The sequence below is a fragment of the Salmo salar genome, chromosome ssa01, assembly GCF_905237065.1.
Source record: "Salmo salar chromosome ssa01, Ssal_v3.1, whole genome shotgun sequence".
NCBI lineage: Eukaryota > Metazoa > Chordata > Actinopteri > Salmoniformes > Salmonidae > Salmo > Salmo salar.
Window position 1 is genome coordinate 57,885,485 of NC_059442.1, and position 23,843 is coordinate 57,909,327.

At 41.0% G+C, this 23,843-nt stretch overlaps 1 protein-coding gene across 4 annotated transcripts in view; it reads right to left on the bottom strand.

Moving 5' to 3' along the window:
• The window catches only part of LOC106606152 (LIM domain-binding protein 3), a 62,361-nt gene that overhangs the window by 27,885 nt on the left and 10,633 nt on the right, over positions 1 to 23,843 (bottom strand). For all 4 annotated transcript variants that reach the window (XM_014202295.2, XM_045720362.1, XM_045720348.1 and 1 more), the window contains exon 2: positions 16,401 to 16,552. In XM_014202295.2, coding sequence (XP_014057770.2) covers positions 16,401 to 16,552 — 152 coding nt within the window. The remainder of the gene's footprint in view (positions 1 to 16,400; positions 16,553 to 23,843) is intronic.

A 23,843-nucleotide genomic window follows, 5' to 3' on the forward strand; every position in this document is an offset into this window, starting at 1 on the left:
CTCTCACTTAGATAATACCTTTGATGATACAGTGGTAGCAATACATGGTTATAACATCTACAGAAAATACAAAAATGCCAATTGGGGCGGTGTTGCAGTCTATATTCAAGAACCACATTCCTGTAAAGCTTAGAGAGGATTGCATGTTAAATACTGTTGAAATAATATGGTTACAGGTTCATCTGCCTCACCTAAAGCCCATTCTTGTGGGAAGCTGCTCTAGACCACCAAGTACTAACAGTCAGTATCTGGATAATGTGTTTGAAATGCTTGATAAAGTATGTGATATGAACAGAGAGGTATGTTTTCTGGGTAATTTCAATATACTGACTGGCTTTCTTGAAGCTGCCCACTCAAGAAAAAGCTTCAAACTGTAACCAGTGCCTGCATCCTGGTTCAGGTTATCAGTCAAGCTACCAGGGTAGTTACAAACAGTACAGGATTGAAATCAACATGTATTGATCACATCTTTACTAATGCTGCAGAAATTTGCTTTAAAGCAGTGTCCAAATCCATTCGATGTTGTGACCACAATATACAGTAAAACTTGTTTTTCAACCACTCCACTAATTTCTTGTTAACAAACTATAGTTTTGGCATGTCGGTTAGGACATCTACTTTGTGCATGACACAAGTAATTTTTCCAACAATTGTATACCGACAGATTATTTAATTTATAAGTCACTGTATCACAGTTCCAGTGGGTTAGAAGTTTACATACACGAAGTTGACTCTGCCTTTAAACAGCTTGGAAAATTCCAGAACATGTCATGGCTTTAGAAGTTCTGATAGGCTAATTGACATAATTGGAGTAATTGGAGGTTAACACCATGGGACCACCCAGCCATCATACCGATCAGGAAGGAGACGCGTTCTGTCTCCTAGAGATGAACGCACTTTGGTGCAAAAAGTGCAAATCAATCCCAGAACAACAGCAAAGGACCTTGTGAAGATGTTGGAGGAAACAGGTACAAAAGTATCTATATCCACAGGAAATTGAGTCCTATATTGACATAACCTGAAAGGCCGTTCAGCAAGGAAGAAACCACTGTTCCAAAACCGCCATTAAAAAAGACAGACTACAGTTTGCAACTGCACATCGATACAAAGATCGTACTTTTTGGAGAAATGTCCTCTGGTCTGATGAAACAAAAATAGAACGGTTTGGCCATAATGACCATCATTATATTTGGAGGAAAAAGGGGGAGACTTGCAAGCCGAAGAACACCATCCCAACCGTGAAGCACGGCGGTGGCAGCATCCTGTTGTGGGGGTGCTTTGCTGCAGGAGGGACTGGTGCACTTCACAAAATAGATGGCATCATGAAGAAAAAAAATGATGTGGATATATTGAAGCAACATCTCAAGACATCAGTCAGGAAGTTAAAGCTTGGTCGCAAATGGGTCTTCCAAATGGACAATGACCCCAAGCATACTTCCAAAGTTGTGGCAAAATGGCTTAAGGAAAACAAAGTCAAGGTATTGGAGTGGCCATCACAAAGCCCAGAACTGAAAAAGTATGTGCGAGGCAAGGAGGCCTACAAACCTGACTCGGTTACACCAGCTCTGCCAGGAGGAATGGGCCAAAATTCACCCAACTTATTGTGGGAAGCTTGTGGAAGGCTACCCGAAACGTTTGACCCAAGTTAAACAATTTAAAGGCAACGCTACCAAATACTAATTGAGTGTATGTAAACTTCTGACCCACTGGGAATGTGATAAAAGAAATAAAAGCTGAAATAAATCATTGTCTCTACTATTATTCTGACATTTCACATTCTTAAAATAAAGTGGTGATCCTAACTTAACTAAGACAGGGAATTTTTACTAGTATTAAATGTCAGGAATTGTGAAAAACAGAGTTTAAATATATTTGGCTAAGGTGTATGTAAACTTCCGACTTCAACTGTAGTAGCCATATCTAGGAAAACCAAAAGTTCCAAAGGCTGGGCCAATTATAGTATATAAAAGAGGTCATACAATACGTTTTGTAGTGATTCTTATGTTGATGAAAAATAATATTAAAAAAAATTATATTTGCTGGTCTGTGGTGTGTAATGAGGAGCAACCAGACACTGCACTTTACGCTTTTATGAAATTGCATATTCCTGTTACTAATAAGCATGCACCCATTAAGAAAAGTATTGTAAAAATGATTTAATCCCCTTGGATTGATGAGGAATTGAAAAATGGTATGGTTGAGAGGGCTGAGGCAAAAGGTATGGCAAATAAGTCTGTCAGCACAACCGATTGGCAAACGTAGTGCAACTTGAGAAATCATGTGACTAAACTGAATAAAAAGAAGAAACTACACTATGAAACAAATATAAATGATTTAAAGCATGATAGTAAAACACTTTGAAGCACCTTAAATACTCAGCTCCATTGAATCAGATGGCTTATTCATCACAAAACCCACTGACATTACCAACTACACTGCTCAAAAAATAAAGGGAACACTAAAATAACACATCCTAGATCTGAATGAATGAAATAATCTTATTAAATACTTTGTTCTTTACATAGTTGAATTTGCTGTCAACAAAATCACACAAAAATAATCAATGGAAATCCAATTTATCAACCCATGGAGGTCTGGATTTGGAGTCACACTCAAAACTAAAGTGGAAAACCACACTACAGGCTGATCCAACTTTGATGTAATGTCCTTAAAACAAGTCAAAATGATGCTCAGTAGTGTGTGTGGCCTCCACGTGCCTGTATGACCTCCCTACAACGCCTGGGCATGCTCCTGATGAGGTGGCGGATGGTCTCCTGAGGGATCTCCTCCCAGACCTGGACTAAAGCATCCGCCAACTCCTGGACAGTCTGTGGTGCAACGTGGCGTTGGTGGATGGAGCGAGACATGATGTCCCAGATGTGCTCAATTGGATTCAGGTCTGGGGAATGGGCAGGCCAGTCCATAGCATCAATGCCTTCCTCTTGCAGGAACTGCTGACACACTCCAGCCACATGAGGTCTAGCATTGTCTTGCATTAGGAGGAACCCAGGGCCAACCGCACCAGCATATGGTCTCACAAGGGGTCTGAGGATCTCATCTCGGTACCTAATGGCAGTCAGGCTACCTCTGGCGAGCACATGGAGGGCTGTGCGGCCCCCCAAAGAAATGCCACCCCACACCATGACTGACCCACCGCCAAACCGGTCATGCTGGAGGATGTTGCAGGCAGCAGAACGTTCTCCACGGCGTCTCCAGACTGTCACATCTGTCACATGTGCTCAGTGTGAACCTGCTTTCATCTGTGAAGAGCACAGGGCGCCAGTGGCGAATTTGCCAATCTTGGTGCTCTCTGGCAAATGCCAAACGTCCTGCACGGTGTTGGGCTGTAAGCACAACCCCCACCTGTGAACGTCGGGCCCTCATACCACCCTCATGGAGTCTGTTTCTGGCCGTTTGAGCAGACACATGCACATTTGTGGCCTGCTGGAGGTCATTTTGCAGGGCACTGGCAGTGCTCCTCCTGCTCCTCCTTGCACAAAGGCGGAGGTAGCGGTCCTGCTGCTGGGTTGTTGCCCTCCTACGGCCTCCTCCACGTCTCCTGATGTACTGGCCTGTCTCCTGGTAGCGCCTCCATGCTCTAGACACTACGCTGACAGACACAGCAAACCTTCTTGCCACAGCTCGCATTGATGTGCCATCCTAGATGAGCTGCACTACCTGAGCCACTTGTGTGGGTTGTAGACTCCGTCTCATGCTACCACTAGAGTGAAAGCCCCGCCAGCATTCAAAAGTGACCAAAACATCAGCCAGGAAGCATGGAACTGAGAAGTGGTCTGTGGTCACCGCCTGCAGAACCACTCCTTTATTGGGGGTGTCTTGCTAATTGCCTATAATTTCCACCTGTTGTCTATTCCATTTGCACAACAGCATGTGAAATTTATTGTCAATCAGTGTTGCTTCCTAAGTGGACAGTTTGATTTCACAGAAGTGTGATTGACTTGGAGTTACATTGTGTTGTTTAAGTGTTCCCTTTATTTTTTTGAGCAGTGTATTTTAATGATTTTTTTAATTGCAAAGATAAGCAAACTTAAGCATGACATGCCAGCAACAAACGCTGACACTACACATCCAAGTATATCTAACCAAATTATGAAAAATAAGCAGTGTAATTTTGAATTCTGTAAAGTGAGTGTGGAAGAGGTGAAACAATTATTGTTGTCTATCAACAATGACAAGCCACCCGGGTCTGACAACTTGGATGAAAAATGACAGAATAATTGAGGACAATATTGCCACTCCCATTTTCTATATTTTCAATGTAAGCCTACTAGAAGGTGTGGCCTCAGGCCTGGAGGGAAGCAAAAGTCATTCTGCTACCAAAGAATAGTGAAACACCCTTTACTGGCTCAAATAGCCGACCAATCAGCCTGTTACCAACCCTTAGTAAACTTTTGGAAAAAATTGTGTTCGACCAGATACAATGCTATTTTACAGTAAACAAATTGACAACAGACTTTCAGCATGCTTATAGGGAAGGACATTCAACAAGCACAGCAATGACTGATGATTGGCTGAGAGAAATTGATTATAAAAAATATTGTGGGGGCTGTTTTGTTAGACTTCAGTGGGGCTTTAGACATTATTGATCATAGTCTGTTTCTGGAAAGACGCATGTGTCATGGCTTTACACCCCCTGCTATATTGTGGATAAAGAGTTACGTGTCTAACAGAACAGAGGGTGTTCTTTAATGGAAGCCTCTCCAACATAATCCACGTAGAATCCCTTCCTTTTTTCAATCTTTACTAACGACATGCCACAGGGTGTCTACGTATGCGGTTGACTCAACAATATACACATCAGTTACTACAGCAACTGAAATGACTGCAACAATTAAAAAAAGAGCAGCAGTTAGTTTCAGAATTGGTGGCAAGGTATAAGTTAGTCCTTAATATTAAAAAAACTAAAAGCATTGTATTTGGTAACAAATAATTAACTAAACAATTAGCAAGTTGAGGTGACTAAACTGCTTGGAGTAACCATGGATTGTAAACTGTGGTCAAAACATCTTACATTTTAGTCATTTAGCAGACGCTCTTATCCAGAGCGACTTACAGTAGTGAATGCATACATTTCATTTCATGCATTATTATTATTATTATATTTTTTTTGTACTGGCCACCCGTGGGAATCGAACCCACAACCCTGGCGTTGCACACACCATGCTGGTGTTGCAAGCACCATGCTCTACCAACTTAGCCACAGGGAAGACTTGATACAGCAGTAGCTAAGATGGGGAGAAGTCTGTCCATAATAAAGTGCAGCTCTGCCTTCTTAACAGCACTATCAACAAGGCAGGTCTACAGGCCCTGGTTTTGTCGCACCTGGACTACTGTTCAGTTGTGTGGTCAGGTGCCACAAAGAGGGACTCAGGAAAATTTAAATTAGGTCAGAACAGGGCAGCACGGTTGGCCCTTAAATGTACACAGAGAGCTAACATTAATGATATGCATGTCAATCTCTCATGGCTCAAAGTGGAAGAGAGATTGACTTTCTCATTACTTGTTTTTGTAAGATGTGTTGACAAGCGAGAATGCACCGAGCTGTCTGTTTAAACTACTAGCACACAGCTCAGACACCCATGCATGCCCCAGAAGACATGCCACCAGTGGTCTCGTCACAGTCCCCAAGTCCAGAACAGACTATGGGAGGTGCACAGTACTACATAGAGCCAAGACTACATGGAACTCTATTCCACATCAGGTAACTGATGCAAGCAGTAGAATCAGATTTTAAAAAACAAGTAAAAATACACCTTATGGAACAACGGGTACTGTGAAGAGACGCACACACACGCATACAAACGCTAGCACTTGTAATATTGTTGTATGGTGGTATTATACATTTTGTCTTGTTGATATGTAGTGGTGTAATAATGTTATATGATGTACTATTTTATATTTTGTTTCATGTGTAATGTAAGTGTCTTAATGTGTTTGGACCCCAGGAAGATGGGGATCCCAAATAAATACAAATAACTAGCTGCCAAGAATCCATTTCAGGCTATCAAATAAGTTAGAATAGCCAGCTTGTCTAACTGGCATTCCTGCTGTCAAGGTTGGTAGGCTTTAGAAAAGAAAGCAATAACTAAATGTACTGAATAAGGATGTGATGGTAAATTCATTCTGGAGTGCCAGAGTGCGCTCCGGGGGTTCGTAAATTCAGAGCTTTGTCAGACTGTCCTTTCGTAAATTCAGAGCGCACACTGGATGCTCTGGCTGAGGAGTAGGGTTGATCTGAGCGTTCTGACCTCACAACAGCATTCAAGCACCCAAGCTAACTGGCTAACGTTGGATAGCTTGCTAGCTACTTCCAGACACAAATGAGAGAACACTTCACGGCCATATTCAAAGGGTGTTGAGAGTTCATAAATTCATTAGTTATTCTGCGCTCTGGCACACTCAGGCGAGAGTGCTCTGAAAATGGAGTAAATAGCTAGAGTGAACTGACTCATATTCATTTCAAATTATTTACCCAGATTTTTGTTGGAGATGCAAAGAACCATTTTTAGTTTCTTAATAAAACCAGACTCAAGATGTATGCTTAGATATGCAGACTTTTCTTTAACACTTGCAAGGCTGCCGCTCTGGGCCAGACAAAACATCAGGGAGTGTTCTCAAAGCATGCGCACACCAGCTGGCAAGTGTCTTCATGGACATTTTTAATCTCTCCTTGTCCCAGTCTGTAATCTCAACGTGTTTCAAGCTGACCACCATTGTCCCTGTTCCCAAGAACTCCAAGTTAACTTGCCTAAATGACTATCGCCCTGTAGCACTCACACAGCTTACAAGAAAGAGGTCAGAGACTTAGAAATATGGTGCCATGACAACTACCTCTACCTTCAACATCAGTTAGACCAAGGAGCTGATCGTGGACTACAGGAGAAAATGGGATGGCACGCCCCCCTCTACATCGATGGGGCTGTAGTAGAGATGGTCGAGAGCTTCAAGTTCCTTGGCGTCCACATCACTAAGGACTTAACATGTTCCACACACACCCGCACAGTCATGAAGAGGGCAAAACAGTGCCTTTTCAAAAGATTTGGCATGGGACCCTGGAATCCTCAAAACGTTCTATAGCTGCACCACTACAGCTCCAGCACTTGGAATGGAAAATGCACCACCTTCAACCGCAAAACTCTACAGAAGGTGGTGCGGAGAACCCAGTACATCACTGGGGCCGAGATCCCTTCCATCCAGGATCTCTATATCAGGCAGTGTCAGAGGAAGGCCCAAAGAATTGCCAAAGCCTCCAGCCAACCAAGCCATAGACTGTTCATTCTGCTACCTTCTGGCAAAAGGTACTAGAGCATCGGCTCTCGGACCAACAGGCTCAGAGACAGCTTCTACCCTCAAGCCAGAAGACTGCTAAACAGTTCATTAATGATTACCCAGACTATCTGCACAGACCCCATCTTGCACTGACTCTACAGTATGCACACTCAACACTATACAAGTGAGCTCCAAAGTATTGGGACATTGACACAATTTATGTTGTTCTGGCTCTGTACTAAAGCACTTTGAAATGATACAATGACTATGAAGTGCAGACTCTCAGCTTTAATTTGAGGGTATTTTCAACCATATCGGGTGAACCGTTTAGACACTACTGTACATTGTCCCCCCATTTTAGGAGACCAAAAGTATTGGGTCAATTTTGCTCCTAGAATGCAATGATTACATCAAGCGTGTGACTCTACAAACTTGTTGGATGCATTTTCTGTTTGTTTAGCTTGTGTTTCAGATTATTTTGTGTCCAATATAAATGAATGGTAAATAATGTATTGTGTCATTTTGGGGTCACTTTATTGTAAATAAGAATAGAATGTTTCCAAACACTTCTACATTAATGTGGATGCTACCATGATTACGGATAATCCTACATGAATCGTGAATAATGATGAGTGAGAAAGTTAGACACAAAGATCATACCCCAAAAAAGCATGTCTTGGGGGGTATGATATTTGTGCGTCTAACTTTCTCACTCATCATTACTTAGAAACATATTCTATTCTTATTCACAATAAATGTGTCTCATTTCAAATCCAAAGTGCTGGAGAACAGAGACAAAACAACAACAAAAAAATGTGCCACTGTCCCAATACTTTTTACACACTATATATATTTTTACACACACACACTACACGGACACTCTCCCACAAAACCCTGCCACATGCGCGCGCACACACACACACACACACATACACAAACACACTTTTACACTCATCATATGCTGCTGCTACTCTGCTCTTTATTTGACTCGTATTATTCTCTACGTGATGCCACTTTACCCTGCCTTCATGTACATATGTACCTGAAATACCTCATACCCCTGCACATTGATGTGGTACTCCCTGTATATAGCTCCCTTTTTGTGTATTTTATTTGTCGTGTTTTTATGTATTACATTTTTTACTCTGCATCATTGGGAAGGGCTCGTAAGCAAGCATTTCACGGTTACAGTAAGTCTACACCTGTTGTATTTGGCGCAGGTGACAAATAAAATGTATTTATTAAAATAGACGGCGACCCATATCGGCCCACCCTTACTCCCACTCATCAATGGTGCCCTTACAACAACAAAAAAACATGTCAAATTTGAAAGTTTCTCATGTGTAGCTTAAATTTTACATGTGAAACCATATTTTCACGTTATAATGTTAACACCACCTTTTCAAATGTGACAAGAAAAACATGTTGTTTTCACCTCACGTGAATTGCAGTTGCATATGTAACATTTGCAGTTTCACATGTTAAAAAGTTAACGTGAAAATCGAATGTGGAAAAACTCTCGTGAAAATCTCACATTTGCATGTGGAATTGCAGTTCACATTTTTAACCTTTATTTAATTAGGCAAGTCAGTTAAGAACAAATTCTTATTTACAATGACGGCCTACCCTGGCCAAAACCTAACCCAAACGACATGCGATATGTGAAAAAGTGGTGAAAAAGTGAAAAAGTGGTGTTAAAGGAGAAGTTAATTTGTTTACAAGTAAATCAATTTTTTTTAATGGAAATGGCATGTTATAGAAAGGTCCAGACACCTTTTTTTGAGATTTCACATGTTTTTGAGAAACTTAACCCAAACAGCAAATCACTTCCTTTGTGTAGCATGTGGCCATGAAAAAATATTAACAAATACTCCAAAAACACCTAAATACATTATTTTAAAAACTGCAAAGTTCTCAGTATAGTGATGCAGGTCTTTAGATGTTGTACACATGAAATTGTGTCATTCTGAACTTTATCTGCAATGTTATATTCCCTTTTGCACAACTCAAGCTCTTTCCCCTATCCAGCTGTTCCATTTTCGGATATAACTCAAAATAAAAGAAACAACATAAAATAGGGCGTTGGGCCACCACGAGCAGCCATATCAGCTTCAATGTGCCTTGGCATAGATTCTACAAGTGTCTGGAACTTCCTGTGTGGAAGCACACCATTCTTTCAATATACTTTGTATCTGTCATTTCCTCAATTATTTCCTTTATTATGTATAAGAATGGAGGAAGAGGTATTGCTTGAGTCGCAACAAAATGGAATATAACGTTGCGGATAAAGTTCGGAATGACTTTTTCATGTGTACAACATCTAAAGACCTGCATCACTATACTGAGAGCTTTGCATTTTCTAAAAGGATGCATTTGGGTGTTTTTGAAGGCTTTGTTCATGTTTTTTCATTCCAGGTGACTACCTCATGAAGCTGGTTGAGAGAATGCCAAGAGTGTGCAAAGCTGTCATCAAGGCAAAGGTTGGCTACTTTGAAGAATCTCAAATATATTTTGATTTGTTTTACACTTTTTTGGTTACTACATGATGCTATATGTGTTATTGCATATATTGGATGTCTTCACTATTATTCTACAAGGTAGAAAATAGTAAAAATAACAAAAAACTCTGGAATGAGTAGGTGTGTCCAAACCTTTGACTTGTATACAATCTATATAAATGTTTTTACCTGTGAAATATCACTTTTTTTGTTGCAATTGTGCCAGCATGTGCACGTGACGTATAAAAGGCTTACGCCGGCAAGAAAGTGGTAAAAATGGGACTGTTTGAAAGGGGGTCGTATAAACATTGCACAACTTAAAAATATATATATATTCTTTACACACAACATACTGTAAATCTTGTGTGAAAAGTGTATGATTGGTGAAAAAACACATTGAAAAAAATGCTTTGAGAATAGAAACAATGCAAAATACTTCTTTAAAATAATGGATTTGTCATGGATCCATGGATTTTTACTGGTTCCTTTGACACTTAGTGCACATCTTTCATAGATGCTTCATGTGTTGACTGCCTGCATGGCTCCAGAACCCTTCACACTCTTTTCACTGTTCTCTTAGTCTCCGCCGCCACTGGTTTTGCACTACGCTCACATCTCCACACATTATACAAGCTGAGGTCATATCCAACTCCATCCACTACATCCTCTTATCCCAGCAGTCTTCTTCCCTGTCTTCTGGTGAGAGTTGTTTTCAACTCATTTTTTAAATCATGGTCTCTGTTATGGGGGTGGGGTTCGACAAAAGAAAAACAAATTAAGAGGAAAAGTGTTTCTAGGGAAAACAGAGAAGAAAGATTGAGGAAGAGAAGAGGTGATAGAGACAATGACAAGCTCTGCAAAGGCACGGCAGGAGGGCCTCCTCTCATATTAATCACTCAGTGGGAGGACAGGCACTTTATCGATCCAGCCTATCCTCCCCGTTTTATAACAATCAGACGGCTGATGAAAAACAGCATGTGGAACCACACAGGAGATGAGGGGAGGGAGGTTGGGGTGGTTGTGTGTGTGGGTGGGGGGGGGGGGGGGAGTCAGCTGAGGCTGTTCTGAGGTAAAATTTCACATACAAAGCATAGTGCAGGCCATTTGTTTTTGTGGCTACCCCCGAGTGTCAGAATGGAACATAAACTGACAGGCAATGACTGGGATATGAGGTGAACAAACAAACATCTCCCAAAATAGAGGTAGAAAGTCAGTAGGGACTAAGAAGTGAGACCTGACATGCTTTAGCCACTGACCTGAGTGATGCAATGCGGTACAAACTGGTACCAAAGAGAGGAGAAAACATGCTGAGTTCTAACATTGAAAATGTACTAAAAAAGTGATGGGATTTCAGTCCTGGCCCACAACAGGTAACCCTCATTGACTCGTGTTTTATCTCTCGTTCCCGTTCGAGGCTTAATGGTACAGTCCTACTGTATCTACTTAAAATAGCATGGTTGTTTTAGAGATTCCGTCTGATCTGAAATCCCGCAGCTGCAGCCTGGCTGACTCATGTAAGCGCAAGAAGTTTGATTTTCGAAAATGATTTTTATTGTAACTGGCTTCTCAAACCAAAGCGGACATTCGGATTATTACTGAATCTTGGTTCAAGTCTATGCCGAATTCTGATGTGTCTCTGACTTGTTATAATGTACAAAACAAAATTAGGATCAGCTTAAAGAAAAGCACACAAAACAGCAGAAATGTTCAGAAGTACATAAGACCGCTGCTATCCACTGCATCGCCGTCTTCAGGTACCTGGTCGGTGGTGCACACGCAAATCTCTGAGTAGCCTAGGTTATTCTCGTCTGATTTGGAGTTGTGTGACTGGGGGCCGTGCCATCTATCTCTGACTCGGATCCTTAATTGTTTTACTTCTCTGTTTAATGCTATTGCAGATAAGCATGCTCTGTTTAAAAAAAACTAAGGGTAAAGGACAGATCTAATCCTCGGTTAACACATGCATTGTCTGAGAAATGATGGGAAATAAATATAGCCTGGGCTAAGTTAGACTGACTGATTCTATGTCTGATTGGCAATGGTTCAGACATTAGAGAAACAAATGTCCATCTCTGGTTACAAAAGCAAAATCCACATACTTCTTGAATAGTGTATCTGAGAGTGGTGGTAATCCATCTAACTTCTGGAAAGCGGTCAAATCGTTGAAACAAAACTCCAGCCCCTCATTGCCACTGCAGGTTATGACAGCCTCTGGTCCCATAATAGACATGTGTGGTGATTTTAATAACCATTTTGCCTCAGCTAGCCTCATTTTTTTTAAAGAATAGTTTCTGAGAATTCTTAACATTTCTCTACAGGGAGTTTATCTAACACAAAACAGATTGTAGAGAATGATGTACTTCCAGTCACACAATCTTCGTTATTTTCATTTCAACCATTTTTTGTTGTTGTCTAGGATGTATTTAGTGCTTTGCTAAAGATCAATGTAAAAAGAAAATCCACAGAGGCTGATTCACTTGACCCCTTCTTTCTACAGCTCTCTGCCCCACTTACTGTTGAATCTTTAACCTGGATTTTTTTACTTGATAATTGCTACTGATGTTATCCCTAAGATCTGGAAAGCGGCACATGTTCTCCCCCTACATAAGGGTGGAGATCCTGACTTAGGTAACAACAGCCCAATCTCCAAGTTATCTTGCCTAGCCAAGATATTAGAATACCTGACCAACTCCAGGTAAGAACTTTAACTTCTCACTATACACAAGTTTGGTTTTATCAACCACAATGCTTGTTTTAGATAATGTGTCAAAATGTCTAGATCATAAACATCATTGTGCTGCCTTATTTATAGACGTTTCAATGGTCTTCGACGCCGTTGACCATTCGCTACTCATTCAAAGACTGTTTGAAATTGGTTTGGATCAGGAGTGTTACAAATGGTTTAAGAACTATCTGACAGCCAGGACACAATGATTGTGTCAAGTCTAATTTCCTCAATATTATCAAAGGAGTTCCGCAGGGGTCGGTTTTGAGACCTGTTCTCTTCACTATTTATATCAATAATATTGGTCTATTAAATCCTGTAATATTCATCACTATGTAGACGATACGGTTATGTATGCCATTGCACCAACTGTTGACCAAGCTATGTTAGAGCTGCAATCTGATTTTGTTACATTACAGAAAGCCTTTGTTGATTTAAAACTGGTACTTATTACTGTGGGCAAAACTAAATAGATGTTCTCTAATTCATTCAAAAATGTCTCAGATGGACAAATATTTACACATTGGATGGTTCTTTTATCGAGCGGGTGTTTGGATTGATAAACATCTAACTTTTAAAGAGAAGAGCTAGTTAAAAAGCTAAGATTTAAAGTGGGCTTCTTTTTTAGAAATAGATCTTGCCTCGCTCTAAACAGCAGGACGCAGATTGTATAATCAACTTTCCTGCCAGTTTTGGACTATGGTGACACCATTTATCAAACCACAGCAGACAGCACTAAAACGTTTGGATGCAGTCTACCATAGCACACTTAGCTTTATCATAGGTGACAGGTTTAATTCTCATCACTGCCTCCTGTATCAGAAGGTTGGCTGGTCTCACTAAAGTCCCGTAGATCACTTCATTCCTCCTTTTTGTTTACAAAGCTCGCTGAAAAAGCCTCCAACCTACCTCACTTCACTGTTAAAATAAGAAATATGAGACACCAAACCAGTTCATAGGGTGTCATAACCGTCTTAATGATCGGACCAAACTGCAGCGGGGATGTGAATCATCTTCTTGATTTATTCAAGAAATGAACACTGAACAAAAGCACGACGAAAAACAGTCCTGTAAGGTACATAGACTATACATGGAACAACCACCCACAAACACAAGAGAAAATAAACCCACTTAAATATGGCCTCCAATTTGAAGCAACGACAACCAGGTGCTTCTAATTGGAGGTCGTTCCAAAAACGAACATAGAAATAGAAAAACTAGAAAACCCACATAGAAATAGAAAACATAGAACATAAACCAAAAACCCCGAAACAAACAAAACACAAAACAAACACCCCCTGCCACGCCCTGAGCAAACTACAATAACAAATAACCCCTTTTACTGGTCAGGACGTGACACAGGGATGGTTAACTCTAAAGGTTCCAATAGTCCTTACCAATCTAAGTAAACCCGCTTTCAGTTTTAATGCCCCCATTCTTGGAATAACCTGCAGAACTCATTGCATCTTGTTTCCCTGATACTCCCAGGGCAGTTTAAGACTCTAGTATTAGATGTGCTGAATGAGAGCTGCAGTTGTTTTGATCGAATGAAGAGCTTGTAATGTACATTTTTTTAAATCTTTGTTTGGGTGATCATTCTGTACACTTGTATAGCTGTGCTCAGGGCACCTTTAAAAATGAGATCCTGGTATCAAATGGGTTTCCCCTGACTAAATAAAAGTAAAAAAATATATGTAAAAAAAATAAAAAATACATACACACAGTTGAAGTCGAAAGTTTACATACACCTTAGCCAAATACATTTAAACTCAGTTTTTCACAATTCCTGACAATTAATCCTAGTAAAAATTCCCTGGGATCACCCCTTTATTTTAAGAATGTGAAATGTCAGAATAATAGTAGAGAGAATGATTTATTTCAGCGTTTCTTTCTTTCATCACATTCCCAGTGGGTCAGAAGTTTACAAACACTCAATTAGTATTTGGTAGCATTGCTTTTAAATTGTTTAACCCCCACAACATGATGCTGCCACCCCCATGCTTGACGGTTGGGATGGTGTTCTTCGGCTTGCAAGCCTCCCCCTTTTTCCTCCAAACATAACGATGGTCATTATGGCCAAACAGTTCTATTTTTGTTTCATCAGACCAGAGGACATTTCTCCAAAAACGATATTTGTCCCCATGTGCAGTTGCAAACTGTAGTCTGTCTTTTTTATGGCGGTTTTGGAACAGTGGCTTCTTCCTTGCTGAGCGGCCTTTCAGGTTATGTCAATATAGGACTTGTTTTACTGTGGATATAAATACTTTTGTACCTGTTTCCTCCAGCATCTTCACAAGGTCCTTTGCTGTTGTTCTGGGATCGATTTGCACTTTTCGCACCAAAGTATGTTAATCTCTAGGAGACAGAACGTGTCTCCTTCCTGAGCGGTATGATGGCTGCGTGGTCCCATGGTGTTTATACTTCCATACAATTGTTTGTACAGATGAACGTGGTACCTTCAGGCATTTGGAAATTGCTCCCAAGGATGAACCAGACTTGTGGAGGTCTACAATTTTTTTTCTGAGGTCTTGGCTGATTTCTTTTGATTTTTCAGTGATGTCAAGCAAAGAGGCAGTTTGAAGGTAGGCCTTGAAATACATCCTTAGGTACACCTCCAATTGATTCAAATTGACTCAAATTACGTCAATTAGCTTCAGAAGCTTCTAAAGCCATGACATTTTCTGGAATTTTCCAAGCTGTTCAAAGGCACAGTCAACTTAGTGTGTGTAAAATTCTGACCCACTAGAATTGTGATACAGTAAGTTATAAGTGAAATAATCTGTCTGTAAACAATTGTTGGAAAAATGACTTGTATTTAATAATAATTTGCTAAAAGTTTGATATGGGAAGCGTTCATGTCACACATGAACTATTGAGGTGCTTTTTTCCCATGATCACTTGATCTAGTCTCTGAAACCTTGGGAGTCAAGATTGTGTGTGTGTGTGTGTGTGTGTGTGTGTGTGTGTGTGTGTGTGTGTGTGTGTGTGTGTGTGTGTGTGTGTGTGTGTGTGTGTGTGTGAATCCGTGCGCGTGTGAGTAATTGAAGGCATCCACTGTGTTTTCTGTAGATCAATGGCGGGGGATGATTCAGCAGGAGTCACGCCTTGTAGCAAAGCAGATTAAAATTAATGAGAAGACGACATGGGCCAATGTGAAGGACGACCAGACGACACAATTTGCAGACAGATTAGCGTTTGTGGTTTGTCTTGCCTTAGGTTTGGTCGTGAGATATGGGTCTGTACATAAGCATTTATTCCAAACTAATAAATTCAAGCATGGTCCAGAAACATACGCTGCTTGCTTATAATATTGTTACACTGATTAGCTTTTCATATAGTAACATTGATAAACATTCACTGAGTGCACTTCTGGTTATTTGTATGGACAAAATACCATGTCAACAGAGCAAGAAAAGTGACATCGTCTTTATGCATGTCCTGTGATAAAAGTATACGAAAGCTATCTTTGGTTCTCTAGTTTTAGCCAGGACAACAGGTGAAAATATCATGACTTATGTTCCCTCCCTCCATCCATTCCCTCGCTCCTCAGTCCTCAGATGACAGTGAAGCCACATCTCTACCTCTAAAATAGGCTCCAGGTCTGTCCATCCAGACAGGGATAAGAGGCAGTCCACTCCGTCACTGTCCCTTGTTCCTTTATAAAATGACACCTAATCTGTCTAATCTTCAATTAGGCCACTATTAAAAAGAGTTGGCCCTCACAGAAAGGAGGAGAGGGGCACAAGAGACTCTTTATTCTGTGTGTTTCTGTGTGTGTGTATGTGTGTGTGTGTGTGTGTGTGTGTGTGTGTGTGTGTGTGTGTGTGTGTGTGTGTGTGTGTGTGTGTGTGTGTATGTGAGTGTGTGTGCGTGTGTGTGGTACATACTTCTGCATGGTGAGGGCCAGGTTAAAGCTGGCACACTTGATCTTGTTCTGGGCCTCCAGGTGGGTCATGCCCTCAGTGCTGACCCCGTCGATGGCCACGATGATGTCACCCTGGACCAGGTTGCCCTGCTGTGCCTTACTCCCAGGGGTGATCTGTGGATGGTCAGCACACACACACACACACACACACACACACACACACACACACACACACACACACACACACAAGATGGTCAACAATCAAAATGCCCTTCAACAATGGACACTCAATGGTAAACATCAATCACAGGGTGCGTTCGTAAATTGCACCCAGTGTGTCAAAGTGCGCTCAGAGCGTTGTCAGATTGCCCGTTCGTAAATGAAGAGCGTTTCGCTCTTGGAGCATTCAGAGCGCACACTGGACTCTGACGAGGAGTAGTGTTGATCCGAGCGTTCTGACCTCACGACGGCAGTCAAGCACCCAAGCTAACTGGCTAAAGTTGGCTAGCTTGCTAGCTACTTCCAGACACAAATGAGAGAACACCTCACTGTGAACATTTTACTCACCCTAGCAGAGCTGGTTAGGCTGTTTTCATGTTATCCAGAGGGTTAATGACTAACTGTGTTACTGGCAACAATTTACACTGAACAAAAATATAAACGCAATCTGCAACAATTTCAAAGATTGTACAGGTCATATAAGAAAAAAGTCTAATTAAATAAATTCATTAGGTCCTAATCTATGGATCTCACATGACTGGGAATGCAGATATGCATCTGTTGGTCACAGATAACTTAAAAAAGGTAGGGGCGTGGATCAGAAAACCAGTCAGTATCTGATGTGACCACCACTTAACTCATGCAGCACGACACATCTCCTTCACATAGAGTTGATCAGGCTGTTGATTGTGGCCTGTGGAATGTTGTCCCACTCCTCTTCAATGGCTGTGCTAAGTTGCTGGATATTGTCAGGAACTGGAACACGCTGTTGTACACGTCGATCCAGAGCATTCCAAATATGCTCAATGGGTGACATGTCTGATGAGTATACACGCCATGGAAGAACTGGGACATTTTCAGCTTCCAGGAATTGTGTACAGATCCTTGTGACATGGGGCTGCGCATTATCATGCTGAAACATGAGATGATGGCGGCGAATGAATGGCACGACAATGGGTCTCAGGATTTCGTGATGGTATCTCTGTGCATTCAAAAAAATGCATTGATAAAATGCAATTGTGTTTGTTGTCCGTAGCTTATGCCTGCCCAGGAGTTTGTGCAGAAACTCTTTGGCTGTGCAAACCCACAGTTTCGTCAGCTGTCTGGGTGGCTGGTCTCAGTCGATCCCGCAGGTGAAGAAGCCGGATGTGGAGGTCCTGGGCTGGCGTAGTTACACGTGGTCTGCGGCTATAATGGCCGGTTGGACGCACTGCCAAATTCTCTAAAACGACGTTGGATACGGCTTATGGTAGATAAATGAACATTAAATTCTCTGGCAACAGCTCTGGTGGACATTGCTGCAGTCAGCATGCCAATTGCACGCTCCCTCAAAACTTGAGACATCTGTGGCATTGTGATGTGTGTCAAAACTGCACATTTTAGAGTGTTTAATCAGCTTCTTAATGCGCCACACCTGTCAGGTGGTTGGATTATCTTGGTAAAGGAAAAATGCTCCCTAACTGGGATGGAAACAAATTTGTGCACAAAATCTGAGAGAAATAAGCGTTTTGTGCGTTTGGAACATTTCTGTGATCTTTTATTTCAGCTCATGAAACATGAGAAAATATATAACCTACCACCAGGAACATTCTGTCATTATGACATTTACTCAGTTGTAGTACAGTATGTTATGGGTGTAGAAGACTGAAATTGGACGATCCGTTCATCAGTAGTCACCAATATGCGTGAAGCGATTCATGCCTCCGTCGCCCAAAATATCCCCCATGCTAAAAACCCTTAGCTCATTGCAGTCTTTTACTCCCAGGAGTAGTACATAGTAATAAACGGCCTGGCATTTCTTATTTACTCACTTTTCAGAGAGAGAGAGCGAGAGAGAGATTAACTACTTGCCCAGAGTCAAATCAATCAAATGTATTTATAAAGCCCTTTTTACATCAGCCGATGTCACAAAGTGCTTTACAGAAACCCAGCCTAAACCCCAAACAGCAAGCAATGCAGATGTAGAAGCATGGTGGCTAGGAAAATGAACTTGTGGATACCATTTTTAGGTATCCATATGCAGTATGACGGAAGTTGGAGGTAGTTTCACAAGCCAATGCTAACTAGCATTAGCGCAATGACTAAGTCTACAGGTACGATAGCATACCCCACGTAATGACATCTCAACAATAGGGTCTGCATGCACTTTAATCATAGTAGCCTAATGGGGGATTTTCACAATCCGCGATAATTCAGATAGCCACGCTAGCTTCACCCTTATGTGGGTGCAAGAAGAGAGGAAGAGGCGAAGCTATAGGATCTTAACTTGACCCTGCTTCTCACAGCAGGAAAATATTCCTGCAGCAACATGAAATGTGGATTATAATTAATATACATTTTTGTTGGGGTTGATAAAATGTTCTTTAGGGCAAATCAAGTCTGACATTTTAATGTGGAAATTACAAAGTTTAGAAGCCTTTTTACTTTTAAAACACCACAATTTGCATTTCCTAGTGAGCAGGAAAATTCTCAGCAACAAAAGAGTGATCAAATTAAGATCCTACATCTGTATCTGCCCTCTCATTGGCTATACGGGTCCCACCTGATCTCACCTCCTACTGCCTTCCTTCCATCTTTAAGGACATGTATTTCCATTGTTAGAGCGATCACTCGACTATCTTGTCAATATAATGGAAAATCTGGTGCTAGGTACATACGTAGGATCTTAAATTTGAGCCAGTTTGCTACAGGAAGAAAATAATCCTGCAGCAACAGGAAATGCTAATTATAATGTGAATTATAATTAATGGGGTAGATACATTTCTGGTAAGGGAAAATCAAGTCTGTAATTTCCATTTTGAAATTTCAGAACCCTTTTTAAACCTCAAATACACTACACCCAACACTTCCCTGCCCACTTCGCTTTTCCTCCACTGAAAATGAATGGCTTTCCGTAGTTTCATCGCCCACATCATCTTCAGTTAACACACACCATAAGTGAAGAGTGAGTTGGCTGTAGATAGAGACACACTTCATTCATTTAGGCCTAAGTGATAATTAGAATGAGATGAATGGGAACTGACTTCACAGAGAAGTGCAAGACACTGAAGATTTCAAAAGCTAAGTAAATTTTAGCATTAAAGGGTTTAGCATCTGTGATTGCTACATGTACAACTATGTATGGACTGTTAAATTAATGACATACACTGAGTATACAAAACATTAAGAACACCTGCTCTTTCCATGACATAGACTGACCAGGTGAATCCAGGTGAACGCTATGATCCTTTATTGATGTCACCTATTAAATCCACTTCAATCAGTGTAGATGAAGGGGAGGAGACAGGTTGAAGAAGGATTTGAGCCTTTGAGACAATTGTGCGACTAAATATTAGGAAGATGCTCCTAATGTTTCATGTACTCAGTGTATAGCCATTGATTCTTAAAGAAATTACTAAGAAATGCCTCATGAGCTCAGTACAACGGCCGTACCCCATCAGAACCCAACATATAAGCTTGTTTTTTGTGATTGTTAAAAAGAAACGCTGTGTAGCGTCAAAGCATGGCTAAAAATGTCATTTTTGATCGTCAGTCCTTGCATCCATAGCTCTGCCTATGAGTTTGAGAGAGGTTACATTTCTCTAACCCCATCCCTCAGCTGTTTGTTGTTTTTCAAAACTGCAGATTGCCCGTTCAGCTCAATCATGTCATTGACAAAGAACTGTTCAGACAGAGATGGAACACCAAAAAAAAATAAAAAAATGCTTTGGCTTTATAATGGAAGTTATTCTATGACAAATCACCTTAAGAAGTAAAATTGAGTAATCATGCATTGTTGCAAACCTGTGAGTGTGTTGTTGACATTTCTCCACTAAATCAGTTAAATCCAGGTGGGCTTTTCAGCTGTGTGTTTTGGGAAATAACCAGGCCACCAGTGTCCGGTCTGGAGTGTGAAGTCACAAGCTCGGCTGGTCGGCTACTGCGTAGCAACTTAGCAGTGCCAAAAGATGGTGTTTTGGCCTCTAAAATGTGTTAACCTCTATGGGCTAGGTGGGACGCTAGCGTGCCACCCGTGGTGCACTCCATCAACAGCAGGTGCATTTCAAGAGCGGCAAATTTGAATCCAAATAAATGTCAAAATTCAAATTTTTCAAACATACAACTATTTTACACCCTTTGAAAGATAAACATCTCCTTAATCTAACCACGTTTTACGATTTCAAAAAGGTTTTACGGCGAAAGCATAAATTTAGAGTATGTTAGGACAGTACATTTACAAGAGTTGTGTGTAATGTTTTGTCAAGTCAAAGACAGGGTCACCAAAACCATAAAACCAGCTAAAATGATGCACTAACCTTTTACAATCTCCATCAGATGACACTCCTAGGACATTATGTTAGACAATGCATGCATTTTTAGTTCTATCAAGTTCATATTTATATCCAAAAACAGCGTTTTACTATGGCATTGATGTTGAGGAAATCGTTTCCCTCCAATAACCGGCAGTCAAGTCAGCGTCACAAATTAAATAATTAAAATTAGAAAACATTGGTAAAATATTATATTGTCATTTAAAGAATTATAGATTTACATCTCTTGAACGCAATCAACTTGCCAGATTTAAAAATAACCTTACTGGGAAATCACACTTTGCAATAATCTGAGCACTGCGCCCAGAAAAATACGCGTTGCGATACAGACTAGACGTCATGTTGGGGAGATCTAAAATCGAAAATACTATGTAAATAATCCATTACCTTTGATTCTCTTCATCAGATGTCACTTCCAGGTATCACAGGTCCATAACGAATGTAGTTTTGTTCAAAAAAAGCTCATCATTTATGTCCAAAATCTCCGTCTTGTTAGCACATGATCTAAGCCAGCCGGACTTCTCGTCATGAACGAGGGGAAAAAATATATTTACGTTCGTTCAAACATGTCAAACGTTGTATAGCATAAATCATTAGGGCCTTTTTAACCAAAACATGAATAATATTCAAGGTGGACGAATGCATACTCTTTTATAACGTATTGGAACGAGGGTACCCAACATGAACTCGCGCGCCAGGTGTCTAATGGGACATCATCGTTCCATGGCTCTTGTTCGGTCAGATCTCCCTCCAGAAGACTCAAAACACTTTGTAAAGGCTGGTGACATCTAGTGGAAGCAATAGGAAGTGCCAAAATATTCCTCAGCCCCTGTGTTTTTCAATGGGATAGGTTTAAAGTCAATACAACACATCAGGTATCCACTTCCTGTCAGAAAATGTCTCAGGGTTTTGCCTGCCAAATGAGTTCTGTTATACTCACAGACACCATTCAAACAGTTTTAGAAACTTTAGAGTGTTTTCTATCTATATATAATAAGTATATGCATATTCTAGTTACTGGGTAGGATTAGTAACCAGATTAAATCGGGTAAATTTTTTTATCCAGACGTGCAAATGCTGCCCCCTAGCCCTAACAGGTTTTAATTATGATCAAGTTCGATCCCCACTGTGAATTATTTTAAAGTTCGCTACAAATCGAGATATTTAATTAAATAGTGATCCATTTTCGACTACTACATTGTCATCACACAGGACCACGTGATGACACAGACCAATCGCGAGCCGGCAGGCTATGAGGAGGCTCCCGGTTGACCCTCTCAGGCAGGATGAAAAAGGACTACATCGACCATGATCCTGTAACAGCCACTTTCAACATGATCCTTGGCGGGTTTCTTTTGTGTGCAATTCAGCCCGATTAAGTAATATGTCGTGCTTCAAATTCAAATACTACTGGGCGCCATCGGGAGTTTTTAACTATCTACTGGTTTTAATGTCAACAACACGACAACCCCCAGTCAAGCAGCCTCCGTGCCTCAATCTCTCTTGAAGTGAAAAAATGAACGGGTCCCTGTCTGTATCTCCCTGGGGAGCTCCGTTATCACAAGGAGCGTGCCGGACAGCCTGCCACTAGCTGCTGAGACCAGTGTTAAGAGCTAATTCATTTAAACACACCAATAAGGAACGGGAACCAACCAGTGCTGGAAAAGAGATTAGGCAGCTCAGGGCACTGCAGCACCCAACAAATGAACAACAAAACTTCGTCAAAAGTGACAGAAGTTTAGATTTGATATTGCAAGTTGCTTCTCTTTTAAGGAAATAATCCCTCTTGATAAGAAAATGTTTAAGCTTACTTACTTTGTTGCTTTTCACAACATTTTTCCTTATGTTTCAACATTCTCTAGCATATCGTTCTTCTATACTTAAAGAGTGAAATATCATAACTTAATCCGCTTCTCAGCTTTGTGCGTGAAAGAAATGCATTCAATGTCACCTTGAAATGGAACAGCAACAAACTGTTTTATTGAAAAAAATTATCTGGATTTAAAATTGTCTACAGTGATGTTATCGGGCAAATCTGCTCCCTCATGTATCTCACATCTCTTCCCCCTGTTCCCTCCCTGCCCCCCCCCGTTCCCTCCCTGTTCCCTCCCCCCTCCCTGTTCCCTCCATCTCTCCCTCCCTCTCCCCTCTCTCCCCCCTCCCTCCCTTGTTCCCTCTCTCTCACTCTCCCCCCTTCCTTGTTCCCTCCCTCTCCCTCCCTCCCTCTATCCATCCTAATCCACTGCTTCTCTGCCACTATGAAGATAAGAGGTTAGTGGTCTGTGTATGGCCCAGACAGCAGTGTTACATAATATCAACTCCTTTCATACAGTGGTATCTGGTGTCTGGCATCTTGCACCAGGTTGCCTATCAGCTTCCGAGTTATGGCCCTGCTTCTGAATTTAGCGGGGAGTCCTGAGTATTGCAAAGGAAACTGACCATTGAGACAGGTAATGAAACCGATGACAATCTTCTGTGTGCGAACGGAAGTAATAATGACATTCCTGGTGTACAGTACGTTTGACAGATGTGTCACTGATACAACAACATTCTAAAGGTCCTTCAAAGGCTTTCAATAGCCCTTCATGTCACATTACTGCCTCGCAAAATCAAAATCCATTTAGTAAAACGGACTTTCTACTCTACTGCCAAACACCACTGCTGGATCAGAGTGGTTTATAATACAGTGTGTTTAGGGGCCAAGAGTTTTTCCTGAGCTATTCATACTGTATGACTGGAGCTCCTAGACGTTGTGTCCATGTGGCTTGTCACATTAATATTGAGGGAAAAAGAACGATAACAGTCATCATTAATGACAGGACCCAGGATAATTGTCAGGGGCTAATTAATATCATTTACCCTTTGCTATATAAAAGGCCATGATTCAAATAATAATTAGAAACAGAGACTAAAACGCCTCAGTGTTTTAGTGCAAC